The 13792-nt window shown below is 36.8% G+C and overlaps 1 protein-coding gene across 2 annotated transcripts in view; it reads right to left on the bottom strand.

The window, feature by feature from the left end:
• Positions 1–8149: 8149 nt before the first annotated feature.
• Positions 8150–13792, bottom strand: part of THBS2 (thrombospondin 2) — a 54337-nt gene continuing 48694 nt past the window's right edge. For both annotated transcript variants that reach the window (XM_026705134.2, XM_026705135.2), the window contains exons 21-22: positions 13259–13398; positions 8150–10913 (exon numbers count right to left, since the gene is read on the bottom strand). In XM_026705134.2, coding sequence (XP_026560919.1) covers positions 10906–10913; positions 13259–13398 — 148 coding nt within the window. In that variant the 3' untranslated portion in view covers positions 8150–10905. The remainder of the gene's footprint in view (positions 10914–13258; positions 13399–13792) is intronic.

The raw sequence follows: 13792 nt of genomic DNA, 5'->3' as shown, positions 1-13792 counted from the left end.
TCTTTTACAGAATAGCACATAGCTTTGGACTAATGATACCTCAAATCTTTCCAGAACTATAGCAGGGAAAGCAGATGAGGGGAAGGTTGAAAAAGAACAGGGGCTGTTCTGTATAAAGATATTGAATCTTGTCCAAACAACTTTGTATAATTTACTGAATTAAATTCTTATGGTTTTTCTATTTTGCTTGCTAGTGCCTTCGTTCCATTTTTAAACCAGTCATTTCTTATTGTGTATTAGCCATAATGCTTCCGCCATGTTTTTTGCATTTTGGAAAAGGGACATTTTTTTTCTTTTTAGAATCTGGTTCAGATTTTCAGACAAACATATTTTCTTTCAAAAAGTAGTTTTTAACTTTTCAACATTCATAACCAAGTAAACATAATACAGAAGAGCTGTATTCAGATGTTCAACTTCTGTGTTTCATCATCTCACAAGGAGGGAAGTACAAGAGCAATGCAGATGCACAACACACTCACAAATGCACACCAATGCCATACTACTTACCCTCTATGCTAGAGGAAAGGAACCAGAGTACTTGTTCTCATCTTCCTATGATGTATATTGAAGAAACTCAGATTTAGAAAAACCGAATGGCAGTAGAGATCCATAGTCATATTTCTACCAATTCATGAATGGATTAACCTCTGATTTATTATTTGATACCCACAGAGTCTCTTTAGTTCATGGCAACTTACCATATTTCTCGCTCTATAAGACACACTTTCCCCCCCCCAAAAAAAAAAGTAAGTGGAAATGTCTGTGTGTCTTATGGAGCAAATAGCGCAACTGGGCTGTGGCGGCGGGGTCCTTTACAGTGTTGAACCCCACCAGAGTGCAGGAATCAATATGCAGAGCTGACACATGAGGGGATACCTATCTGTAGACCTCTCAAGCTCCACCTCTTGCCCTCACTACACTGCTACTCCATATTCTCTGCTTCGTATGCACAGTGAATGGTGCTCCAGATTCATATTTTTTTCTTTGTTTCCTCCTTGAAACTTACATGCGTCTTATGGTCCAGTGCATCTTATGGAGTGAAAAATACAGTATAATGACTGAAATTATTCATTCTTTTCTGTCAATCAGCTCATGTTGCAAACCATACTGATCTTAGGGAAGTCTTCAGGATCTGGCTGCTTTTATCAGAAAGATTCAACCACTATCACAGTGCTACAATGCTGCATGGCAATCTCTGCTGTATGGAGCATGTGTGTGGTGTTGCAACAGACATAGAAAAGGATGTGGTTTGTATCATGATGAAGTAACATTGCTTACATCATTCTGACTTATCTGTGATCTCCTTCCCCCCACATAGTGGGAGTGACACATATTGAATTGGCATTGCAAAGTCCATTTATTTATTTGTCTGTGTTAGGAATTGATAGGCACCTAACAGTTGGGTTGGAAGTATATAAACCAGGATAGACATTTAATACTGTCTCTTTAAGGGAATGCTAAAATTGTAATTGGGTATGGTTCCTCAAACGGCCATAAGATGGAGCCAAAAACCTGGGTTGTTTAGTCCTATTGTTGATAGTTGCTAGTTGGTTGATGTTCTGATGTTCGCTGTTTTTTGGTTCCTGAATTTTTCCCTATTTACTGTTGCTGATTGTCGTTATTCTTGGATTGATGTGAGTCTATTACTGAACTGTTTATGATACTGGACTTTGATATTTGGATTATCCCTGGACTGAGAAACTGACTGCTTTAACCGTGTATGACTTGGACTGTTTGTTGGACTTTGCTTAACCATTTACTGGAAGTAAAAACCTAAATTTCACTATACAGTGTATCTGTGTGATGGTCATGTGTTATTCCTCACCATTCTCACTAAGTCTCCCCGTGTGCACTCATTCTCCTAACAGGGAATTACCTCAACAGTCTGTATTTACCATTCTTTAATTCCTCTGGTTGATTATACGGAACAATCATTATCTTTTCTGATTATCCAGAAGACTCCCCTCCCTTGTTTCATATGAGCATATGTAGGACATGGTATAGACTATACACACATACACACAAACACACACAGACACACTAAACTGCATGCATGTTTATTTCCTTAGTCTTTCATAGAAGCATTTTTTTAAAAATAAAGGATATTTTCTTCCCTTCCTAATTTTCTCTCAATTACAGCCTTCAAACAATTCCGTTTGAAACTAGCTAAGTAATCTAACAGATTGTAAACAGCACCCAGAGAGAGGAAGAAAATTTCATCAAAGAGCTGGATTGTAAACTGAAGCTTTGGATATCCAACAAGGTTTTTATAATTGGTCTCTGGAACATTTATAGGGACGAGGGGATTCTAGATACTTATAGAATGATTTCACACCAAGACTGCTTTCTAAGATGGGAAAAGCATTGCAAATGCATTAACACTAAAACAAACTGCAAATGTGGTGGGTTTCAAAGGAAAAGTTGGATTTTTTATGGCCCAAAGGAAGCACATAGAGATACTGGGATACTCCCTGGAATATTGACATTACCTCTTTCAGGGTAGGTAAACCTTTCTGATTGGGGCACATCTGAACTTTTGTGAACATACATTGGCCACTCAGAAAAATTGTCACAATTATTACTTGTCTGAAAACAGATAGTAAACTTAAAAAGTAATCTTATTTCCCTGAATGCTTTTAGAGAGAAAGAGCAAAATATAAATGAAGCTGTAACTGCTGTCAAGATCAGAAACCACTTATTTATAATCTTTTCCCCACTTTCTTTTCCTTTTCCATTTTTCTATTTTTTCCAATGTTTACTATTTTTATTATCTTACAATTTTTACTTTGTTAAAAATTTATCCCCATTAACATTGTTTTAAAAGAAAAGAACTCTTCACCTTTCTTTCTTATTCTGAAATTTGACTATATACTGTATTTTATTTTATTTCACTTTATTTATAAAGTCACAAGACTTGTCAATCACTAAACAACAACAGCTACTACTACTAATATACTACTACTATGTACTACTACTATTACTGTGCCCAGCCTTCAAGTGGCCAAATATCAACACCACTCTAAATAATATAAACACTTCCTTGTTTTGTTACATAGCAGAAAACCATACAGCCTCTTTTTCTCAGGGTATCTAGTTTCCAAAGAACATCCTGGCAAACTGCTTCCTGTATTTCATTGTTCACGGTAGCTGTTGAAACTCAAGGATACCTGTAGATCACTCTGGAAGGGATGTTTTCCTTCTTATGCCACCTCCAGATGCTATCCATGGAGAATGCAGGGCAAGTTAATTAACATAGAGGAGGATGCTAAGAATGACATGTTCCATGTACTCCTGACTCCAATTGATTCTTGGATGATCACCACCTCCCAATTGTTCTTGGAGGTGTTCCTTCATATTTGAATACTCTTTTGGCCATTGAGGAAACCAAAACTCACCATTCTGCTGGTCTGGAATGGAAGGGGAACGTGACACAGCAGCTGTGGACACAACCACAGATAAAGATATCTGACGCTTCTCAATGGCTATCCAATTTCTGATATATTTTAATATATGACATATGATGCTTTATTCCTCTCTTAAAATAGTTTTCTTAGTTATAAAGGGATAAACTAATGTACAAGCTATATAGCCTTAACCAGCAGGGATGGCAGTAAGATTACTGAGCACTCTGCTCATCCCTTAAAAGCTGTTCCTCAAAGATTTCCCAAGAGGAACTGATGGGATTCTTGGGAATCCAAAATAATATGATCCAGACCTTCTTCAGTAGCATTTTAAACATTCCAGGCACTGGACTGGAGCTTGTGTTCAGGCTGATGCAATACATTATTTTAATACTATAGCCTGACTCCATTCCATAAAGTATAATTTAATATTAGAAGCCCTCTAACAATATCTTCAGAGCCTTTTTTCTGTACAGTATAGCCCTGCACTCTTTATATTGTTGGTTTGAATTCTCCTCTTGGCCGGATACCCTTAAGATAAAGTTGAGCAACCGTTTCTGTGCTGAAGGTTGTCAGGATCAGTTGTCCAAGGTGGTAAAAGTGAAGCAAGTTACACTTCTTTCTGATGCCTTTTTATCCCTTTTGTTGACAGTTGTTTGTTTCAAACACACTCTTTCCTCACTTTCCAGAAGTTACCAAAGATGAAACAGATGTCTCTTAGCAGAGCCCTGAATTAAATACTTGGGAAAGGGAGTTGACTGCCACATGAAATTATGTCTAGGACATAAGGCTACATGTGGCCTTATAGCTTAATACATAAGGATAACTTTGTGATCAGTTGGGATTCAGAGGGTAATGCTTATGTTTCCAGCCATATATAATTCATATGTGGAATGTATGCATATGCTCACTCTCCCAATAGATTCCTTTATGAAAATATTGGCTTTTCTATTGAAACCAAGTTCTCTTTCTGAGAATTTTTCAGGAATGTTCCCCGGTGGTTGTATTTACTATTAAGATGAAATGTGTCTACATTTTAGTTATATCCTGCAGTCACTTCAGTTCCTGTGGGTTTGCTTTTGAATTATGGTCTGCCTTTGAAGTTAAGCTCTGGTTTGCCACCACTTCTAAAATAAGGTTGCCATGTGTGAAGCCCATATGGTTATGTGCAGGACTCCAGTATAGAGAAGAAGCTGAAAATAATATAAGCAGAATTGTGCTGGGCTGCAAGAGAGTTTTCATTGCTAGATGTGTGAGACTTAAGTACAAAGTTTCTGTATTTTTTCACTTATCGAAAGAGAAATGCGTCATCCTACAAAGGATGGTTACATTTATTAAATTTAAACACCCTGCCACCTGAAATTATGCCATTAACTGAGGCTGTCCAGTTGCTACATCTCTTATTTCCACCAACCTCTCAGTAATGTTATCACATCTTTATCTTACAATAAGATGTGAAGAAATTTTGTACGATTACTAAATTACTTTCCTTTCATACCTTGGAGTTAAATTATGTGCTGGTCTGCATTTTTTTTGTGTGTTCCACATACCATCTAGCCTGCTGTATTACATTTCTTTTATAAGTTAAAGTTTCACACGGTGAAATGAAAGCAGATGCTATTAAAGATTTCTCCACTCTTCAAATATCTTATCAATTTCCAAGTTTATAATAATAAAGAATATATTGGCCAAAGTGGGCCTGTATGGCCAAAGTGGCTGTGAATGGCTATTCTCTTCTATCATCAGATTTCATTTTCCTAAAAGATCTACAATATATGTTTTCATGGTACATAATCTATGAAGCCAAGTTTGCTATCTCAAATAATGTTAACACTGTAGAAAGTAAAGTAATTCATGTTTTACAATCTCTGAATATACAATCTTGCTGAATATGTAATCAGGCTGAATATATCATCATGCCTAACACTGGTTTGATATTGAGAACAATATGGCAGAACAGAACCTCTGAGATGAAAGGTTAAAATGTGAGTCTGAGCCATGGGGGTCAGAATGCAGTATCGTAGGCTAACTCTACCTACAGCCAAGAGTTTGACACTAACCAGCTCAAGGTTGACTCAGCCTTCCATCCTTCTGAGGTTGGTAAAATGAGAACTCAGATTGTTGGGGGAAATATGCTGACATTTGTAAACTGCTTAGACGGTGCTATAAAACACTATGGAGTGGCGTAAAAGTCTAAGTGCTTTTGTTATTGCTGTTCCTTCTCTTCTGGAATCTACTGTATATATCCTAGTGCCAACATATATTTCAACAAGAGCTTCTGTGGTGCAGTGCTTAGAGTACTGTACTGCAAGTCACTTCTGCTGACCATTGGCTGTTCAAATCCCACCAGGATCAAGGTTGACCCAGCCTTCCATCCGTGGCTAAAATGAGGACCCAATTTTTTTTTGGGGGGGGGCAATATGTTGACTCTGTAAAACTATTTAGAGAGGGCTGTAAAGCACTATAAAGTGGTATATAAGTCTAAATGCTATTGCTAAGTGCTATATAGTTTCACTGTTCTCTGTGAAATTACCTTCCTTCCAAAGAACTCTTTTCCTGTTATCCCCTCCCCTAATCCAAATATGTGAGAGATTGGGAACCCACACCATGTGTTACTTTCTGGTAATTTAAAAGAAAAAAAAAGTCGGCTAAACCGTACTTTTGAATCAACCCTTAATACATTTTCTGATAAAATACATGGAAAAAAACTTACTTAGGTAGGGAACCCACTAACCCCTAAGGGTTAGGTCCTCATGAATTCAGAGTGGAAAATAGACATCACCAAGTAATGCGTCTGAATGCTTAGAAGAGCATTGACTTTTGGAGTTCATCATTATTACGCTTCCTGGTAAAATACATGGGAAAATCCTATAGGGGGATGTCAAACCCACTTAGGTTAGTATTAGGTCTGTATGAAATTGGAGAGCAAAGTAGAGGTTGCCAATGAATTTATTTATTTATTTATCAATTGCTTACAAGATAATAGGTATAATTAAAAACATAGTTATGAATACATGGACACATATAAGAAAAAATAAATAAAAGAAAAGAAACAATAGGACAGGGACGGTAGGCATGTTGGTGCGCTTATGCACGCCTCCAACAGACCTCTTAGGAAAGGGGTGAGATCAATAGTAAACAGTCTAAGGTTAAAGTTTTTGGGGTTTGGGGAAGAAACCACAGAGTCAGGTAGCGTATTCCAGACATTGACCACTCTGTTGCTGAAGTCGTATTTTCTGCAATCAAGTTTGGTGCAATTAACCTTGAGTTTGTATCTATTGTTTGCTCTTGTGTTGTTATGGTTGAAGCTGAAGTATTCATTGACAGGTAGGACATTGCTATGTATGATTTTATATACTATACTTAGATCAGACCGAAGGCGGTGTAGTTCTAGGTTTTCTAGGTCTAGAATTTCAAATCTGGTGGCATAAGGTATTCTGCAATGAGTAGAGGAGTGGAGAACTCTTCTTGTGAAATATTTCTGGACTTTCTCAATTGTGTTAATATCAGATACGTAATGTGGGTTCCAGACTGATGAGCATAGTGATAGCGCATAGGTATGCTTAGGAGGAATGTGCCTTGAGGAGCCAGCCCTAACTAGGTTACCTGTTAAAATGCATGATAAAGTCCTATTGGGGGCAAACACACTTAGAGTTGGAGTTAGACCTCCATGAATTCAGAGGGAAAAATAGAAATTGCCAAGGGATTCATAATGCATTGGTATGCTTAGCAGGGTGCTCACTTTTGCAGCCTGTCCTATCTATTATACTTTTCAAATAAATGGGATAATCCTTTTGGGAAGCCAAACCATTTAGAGTTTGGAGCTTGCCCTATCTGTTTCTTTTGGAGCTTGCCCTATCTGTTTCCTGATAAAATACATGGGAATGTACCATTTGGATACTTGTTTCTGATTGGTCTACCTGGTTTGGTTGGTTGCATTGTTTCCTCTTAGATTGTTCCTGACTATTGTTTTGGTTCTGCTTTATCTACCCTGTTTCTCCAACAATACGGCCTCCCCCAATAGGAAGTCCCAGCATGTTTTATAGGCATGAAATGAAATTAAGCCCCTCCCCCCCAAATTAAGGCCTATATTAAAACATGTGAAATGGGGGGGAATGGTGAGGGGGCTTGCCGTTACAAAGTACTTTTGTTGCACACCCGGATATGGTGCTGCCTGCGTTGACCGCGATACAAAGTGCCCCACCAATGCCGAGGTCAACATCCAAGCTATCGCCACCCGCCCACCCGAAGATGCAAGGGGGGGGGAATTAAGTCACCCCCCGAAAAGACGACCTAGCCATTTTTTCGGGGCTCAAAAAAAAATAAATAAGACCCAGCCTTATTATATGAGAAACACGGTACATGTTGATTGCTGGTTGTGTGATAAGGGTGATGTGATCTATGCAACTATTCATGAATGCTGCCCTAACATTTGTAAACAAACCATTGGTCTTGACAAGAAACATGTCTACTCTGACCCTTGTTTAAAGGAACATAAAAAGTAGAAGCAGTCCACTATGATAATCTCCACCCCAAGTGCCATCAAAATGAGTAGAAATTACAAGAAATGACCTTGCTATATCAGCCACTCATCTAGCTTACATAAAATATGCAAGGTTCCATTCCATTCCTAGCAATGCAAATGGAACCAAACATTCAGTTTCAACAAAATGTGGATTCCACTTAGGATCATTCTCATTTTTATGACTTCAGATTAGACTTTGTAAAAGTAAAGAGAACACTTTCAATTAAGCCTTTGTATAGTTTATTGTCTACTATTAACTGTATAAAAAATGAATAAATGAGGGACATTAAATCGTGATATTATGTCCAAGCAAACAATAAATAGTTATTTACAGTCTTCAGCAAAATAAAATGTAAGTCTTATTGATCCCCTCATGCACATAGACACACACACACAGAGACACACACACACACAATCTCCCTTTCTCAGATATACAAGCACACCACACACAAAGGAAAAGACAGACCATCATAAATAATTTACATAGCATAGGCAGTTATGATACAATCAAAATATTAACATCTTAGTCCCAGCACTGATGCCTTTTTTATTTAAAAGATACAAAAACATGATTACATTAATGAAGTTTCCCTCAATAATTCTTCTCTGGGACTTAACAGCAATACTTTCAATGCATTAAAAATATGATTTGCAAAAGACACCCTCCACAAATCTCATTAAAAAAACATTAAAATGTCTATTAGTATGACAAAACAAAGAATGTGCAATAAAACCAGAAACCCCAGATTATTGATAAGGCATATAACTTCCAAATCCACAGAAAACTGTATGCAAAGCTGAGGAATTGGATGTGGATTACTCTATCACATCCTTCAAGCAATTCAAGAGATGATCCTTGAACAGCCATTGGGATGGGGCAGCAATGGAGAGAGACACATATACCCTTCCATTCCCCAGTGGCTGCTTTAAACATATTGATAGGAAAATGACAGGTTTGCATCTACAATGTTGTTGTGACCGTTCATAGCTGCAGGCAAACTTGTGGATGATCTGGATCTTACTGTTCTTTGTTCGAATCGCTTCTCTTTATATGCCTTTTGTCTGGATATCAAATTATGAGTAATTCCCAAGCCTGATCTAGCAGGGTTGATTAGGGTTGATTAAGCCTGATCTCATAGCAGAGGTCTCCAAACTTGGCAACTTTAAGACTTGTGGACTTCAACTCCCAGAATTCTGGGAGTTGAAGTCCACAAATCTTAAAGTTGCCAAGTTTGAGGACCTCTGTCTTATAGGGTTTGGAGTGTGGAAATGAACAAGAATGTTAAACATTTGAATTCTCAGCAGAAGTTTGTTCCTAGAAGTGGCATCTGCCAGCTATACTTGCAAATCCTCTAAACTCCACACATTCACATGTCTACCAACACTTTTTTGGTATAACATGATGGCATTTTGGATTGAGACAAAGCCTTATGTTTTTCTATATGTAAACCTCATCTATGAATCAAACCATACCAATTGAGTATATCTTCCAGAGAAAGCTTGTTCAGTTTAAAACAAAAAAATGATAAATATGAGAATACTAAGCCTATAGCTGAATAACTTGTATCTGGTTAGACTAAAGGGGTCGATGGACCTTTAGTACAGTTTTCTTGAAACGATATATATACAGCACACATACAATAAAAATTACAAGCATTGAGGGCAATCGTAAATATCAAGGTTTCATTTTCAAGGTCTCAATGGTTATTTGTTTGACAGTTCAGAGCAACTAAAAATTGCATATATGAGCAAGTACTTCCATATTTTCCCATTATATCATTAAAGGCATTCATTAGCCATCTTCTTTGAAATCTTTCATTATTAATGGACTTTCCAGTGAATTTTGAAATAAGTTATTGGAGAATGTAGCTGTAAATAACATCAGTATCCTCATAAGTGGAACTATGTTACTAGATCTTGATAATGGCTGCATTCCTAGTTTATCAGCATTTGGAAATCAAAGTGCAAGCATGTAGAAGAGGTGGGAAAGTAGTTTGTGAGATGCAGCCACAAACTATTTTCACAGGAGCTTCATGCACACAAGCAGTTGGCCTTCAAAAATTGCTTTCCTTCATGTAAATATAGGTATGATGGCAATGCCTGTGTGATGTCACTGCATGCAATTCTTGCAAAGGCATACTTATCATTTAAACCTCAGTTGGAATAATAAAGTGATTTTGTTCTCCTTTTAAAATATTGGGCTATCTCAACTGCAACTCATGAGAACTGTGTTAAAAATTCTGAAATAACCAAAATTCTTATGAATTTGCTTTGGTATAACAGAAACCAAGACTGTAATTTCTTCCATGGAACCCAGTTGAAATGTTAAATATTGATTATAAAAGAGAATTTGCTTTAAAGTAAAACTCCAAGCAGATTGCTGGTCTAAAAAGATGATAGGAAATTATTAACATTTGAATAACACTGTATCATCTTCTTTACTCTACTTAAATTCCCACAGCTTCTCTCTGAGCAAATTTTGTAAAGGTTGTCCTTCTGTTATAGTATATCTTTTAGCCTTTGGGAAAGCAAAGCCCACCTCTCATCTGAACAAGCTACAAAGGTTTAAGAGGTGATCTTATCTCTAACCATTTCCTTCTGCTTGCTATATTGTCTGCTCCCCCAAACCTTATTTCTGCCATATTTATATCTATATAATACACAATATAATTACACTTTTACATTTTATATGTAAACGTCATTTTAAAAAAACTAAAGCAAATTAACAAATATTTATGACATGTTTTCAATCCACATGTCAATATTTTTCTGCATCAGCAATGAGTTCAATGGTCACGTTTAATCCAAACTCCTCAGAGGCACTTAGGTGTAGGGCTGGAGGATCCCTCCTGGAAACAGGGTTGTATAAGGTCAAGGAAATGTAGAAAAAAGGTAAGGGAAATGAAGTACTAAGATGTATAGAGGTGTCTAGGTTGAACGGCATCTACAGTACATTGGTTTTTACACAGCTGCAATAATTCAGGCATCTGCATCAGAAAAAAGCAATTGTTTAGTACAATGGCCACATCTGGACTATAGCATAGGTCAACTATGGGTTAAAGCTCAATTAACAGATATGAACCTCATTTATTTCAATGGACCTAAAGTTCTACATAGATAGTTGAGGTCTTATTAATTTCATTAAGACTACCCTAAAGAGGACAAAATTTGAGTCACAAATTTTAAACACTATAGTTCAGAAATATGAAACATTTGCAAACTTTCTTTGTCTAAAACATCTTCCAAAGGAGCCTTGGAGAATAAATAATCAGAATACAATAAAATATGAAGATTAAAAACAGATTATCTCAAGTATATCAATAGATTAATATTTATCACATCTGCATCCTGATTTTCTGTCCAGGGCACCTTACATAAATTTCTTCCTTTCAACAAACTTGTAATATAGATTAAGTTAATCTTGCCCAAGGCTGGTTAACTTTAACAGCTTTGGGATAATTTAAACAAGGTTTCCCAAATTTATCACTCTGTATCAGTCTATCTGACCTAATATCTTCCAGAATTGTTGGATTTCAATTTTCATAATTTTTAGGCAGCATGGTCTTCTAAACAATAACTCCTGCTGTTTATACTTTTTGAAACCAAGTGCTGCAAGTGATTTAGAAACACATTTAACTTTAATCAACATCTGCACAATAATGAATCACGCATTCTAATGTCCTCTGAAAAACAGCCAAAAGCTATTTGCACTTGGGATAATTTTCCCATTCTGTACCTATTCTGATGCATATATCTGACCTAATCGCATTTAGTATGTGGGAATGCTTCTTCTAATACATAACTACATCTGCCAGTTATTGCATGAAATCTGAGTCTAAATTTATGTATTTCAACCATTAGAGTATGTCTTTTCCAGGCCTCACAATGTACACAGTGTATAATTTCTTTTCTTCCCTGTCTAAATTGTCCCTTCCAGAGTGAAGTATCATTCAATTATATATTTTCACTCTCCAAGATGGATTTGAGGTTCTGACTCTGCACCTGGATACTGTAAGAGTTTGGATGGGGAAAGTTAACAAGCTTAAATTCCATCCAAGCAAGGCAGAGTGACTGATTGGAAGCTGATAGATTCCAACAGAATTTCATCTTTTGATCTGGATAGGGTTGTGTTACTGAATAAATCCACAATTGGGAGGTTCTTTTGGACATATGGTCCTCCTGCTAGAAGGAAGAATAAACAGGACACCCTTTGCACATCTTCATCTTGTATGTTAGTTACAACCAAATCCTGGATCCATAGGTGTGACATCCTTGACACATCTTATTTGGATTACTCCAGTTTGTTTTATCTTGGGCTGAATCTTTGAAGTCCATTTCAACTGCAGGTAATCCAGAATGCAACAGCCCAAATAATAACCAGCTCAATGCCATTAGCCCATGATATACCTCTCCTATAGGAGAATGACTAGTTGCCTGTTGGTTTCCAGCTGTAACTGAAAGTGGTTGCCCCCACGGTCTCTTAGTGAATTCTGTCTATGCAATGAGATCTAGAAAAAGAGCTTGTTGTGGATCCCAACTCCTATGGAGTGCCAAGTTCAGGGATCAGGGAAACAAATCTTTTGTGGTGGCCTCTGAAATAGACTGCTCTTAGATATAAGGCTGGTCTTCTATATCTACTAGTTTTCCAGAAAGCTATTAACCTGTCTCTCCTGGGGGCACTTTGAAAATGGAGTTGATGATGGAAAGTTTTGAGGAACTGATCCCATGAAGTGGGGTGTGTGCCAATTATAGCCATTTAAAAATAATTATTATTTAGTATGATGTCAAACCAATTATTGTGCTGGAGAATTGTAAGCCACTAAAAAAAATTGATTGGAATAGTATATAAACCAGTTAATTAATGCCTACATGAATATACCGCTCCTATGTATTTTATTCACAATTATATTCCACTGGTTTTAGCCCATGTAGCCTATTAACTTCTTAGAAGGTTTTGAATAGCAAAAAGCATCCTCTCCTGCATTATTAGCAGTCAGTAAGAATTAGAAGCCAAATCAGAATGTATGTTCAGTTGGAAAGTTGACTCAGACATGCATAATCATTGTTGACCACAAATTAGGCAAACATGTCACTGCAAAAGAGTCATGACAAATCTAGCACTAAGGAATTCACATCAACTGCTGTAGTGAACATGGTGGGAGCTCTCAAAATGTATATTTGGAAACCGAATAATGAGCATATACATCAGAAGCAGACAATTTGGCATTCTTCCTTCATATCCCCTCTTCATGCTGTATCTTTCCAGAAATTGTCTAAGGAAACTGAAAATGTATAATTATGATTGCATCAATAATCTTAAATTTCAATTTACCTTTACATTCATATTTGAGGTCAGAGAAGTACACCATTTCTTGTGAAAAGACAAAAAGACCTAATCGTCCACCAGCGTAAGTTGTATCATAGATTGGTCCAGAATCTGCCATGATCTGTTTTCCTTCAAAGACTACAACCCTGTAAGGGGGAAAATAATCATGGTCTAAGTGAGATGCATTCTTTGAGATGGCAATTTGTCCTTTTATACAGTGTGTGTACAGCTTCTGCAAAATTATCAATTTAAGAAAATACAAATTACACATTAATAAAAAGTATGAACGCTTAAACAACATTCAAGGACAATGTCTGGACTGAAACTTTTTAAAACTGTGCCATGAATGATTGGAAGATCAGTATCCATCTTTGTGTAAAGGTGGGTCAGGACAGAATAAACCAGAATAGTAATCCAATAGATAATACACATTTTAATAGATTATTTTTTCCTTTGAGTGGGAACAAGATTTGCAAAATTTGGGAGTTAAAAAACACACAGCCCAGGAGGCATGGAGATACATTAATTTACACAGAAGAT

The sequence above is a fragment of the Pseudonaja textilis genome, chromosome 1, assembly GCF_049901715.1.
Source record: "Pseudonaja textilis isolate UNSWEBS1 chromosome 1, rPseTex1.2, whole genome shotgun sequence".
Classification (NCBI taxonomy): Eukaryota; Metazoa; Chordata; class Lepidosauria; order Squamata; family Elapidae; genus Pseudonaja; species Pseudonaja textilis.
This window is presented reverse-complemented; position numbering and strand designations above follow the sequence as displayed.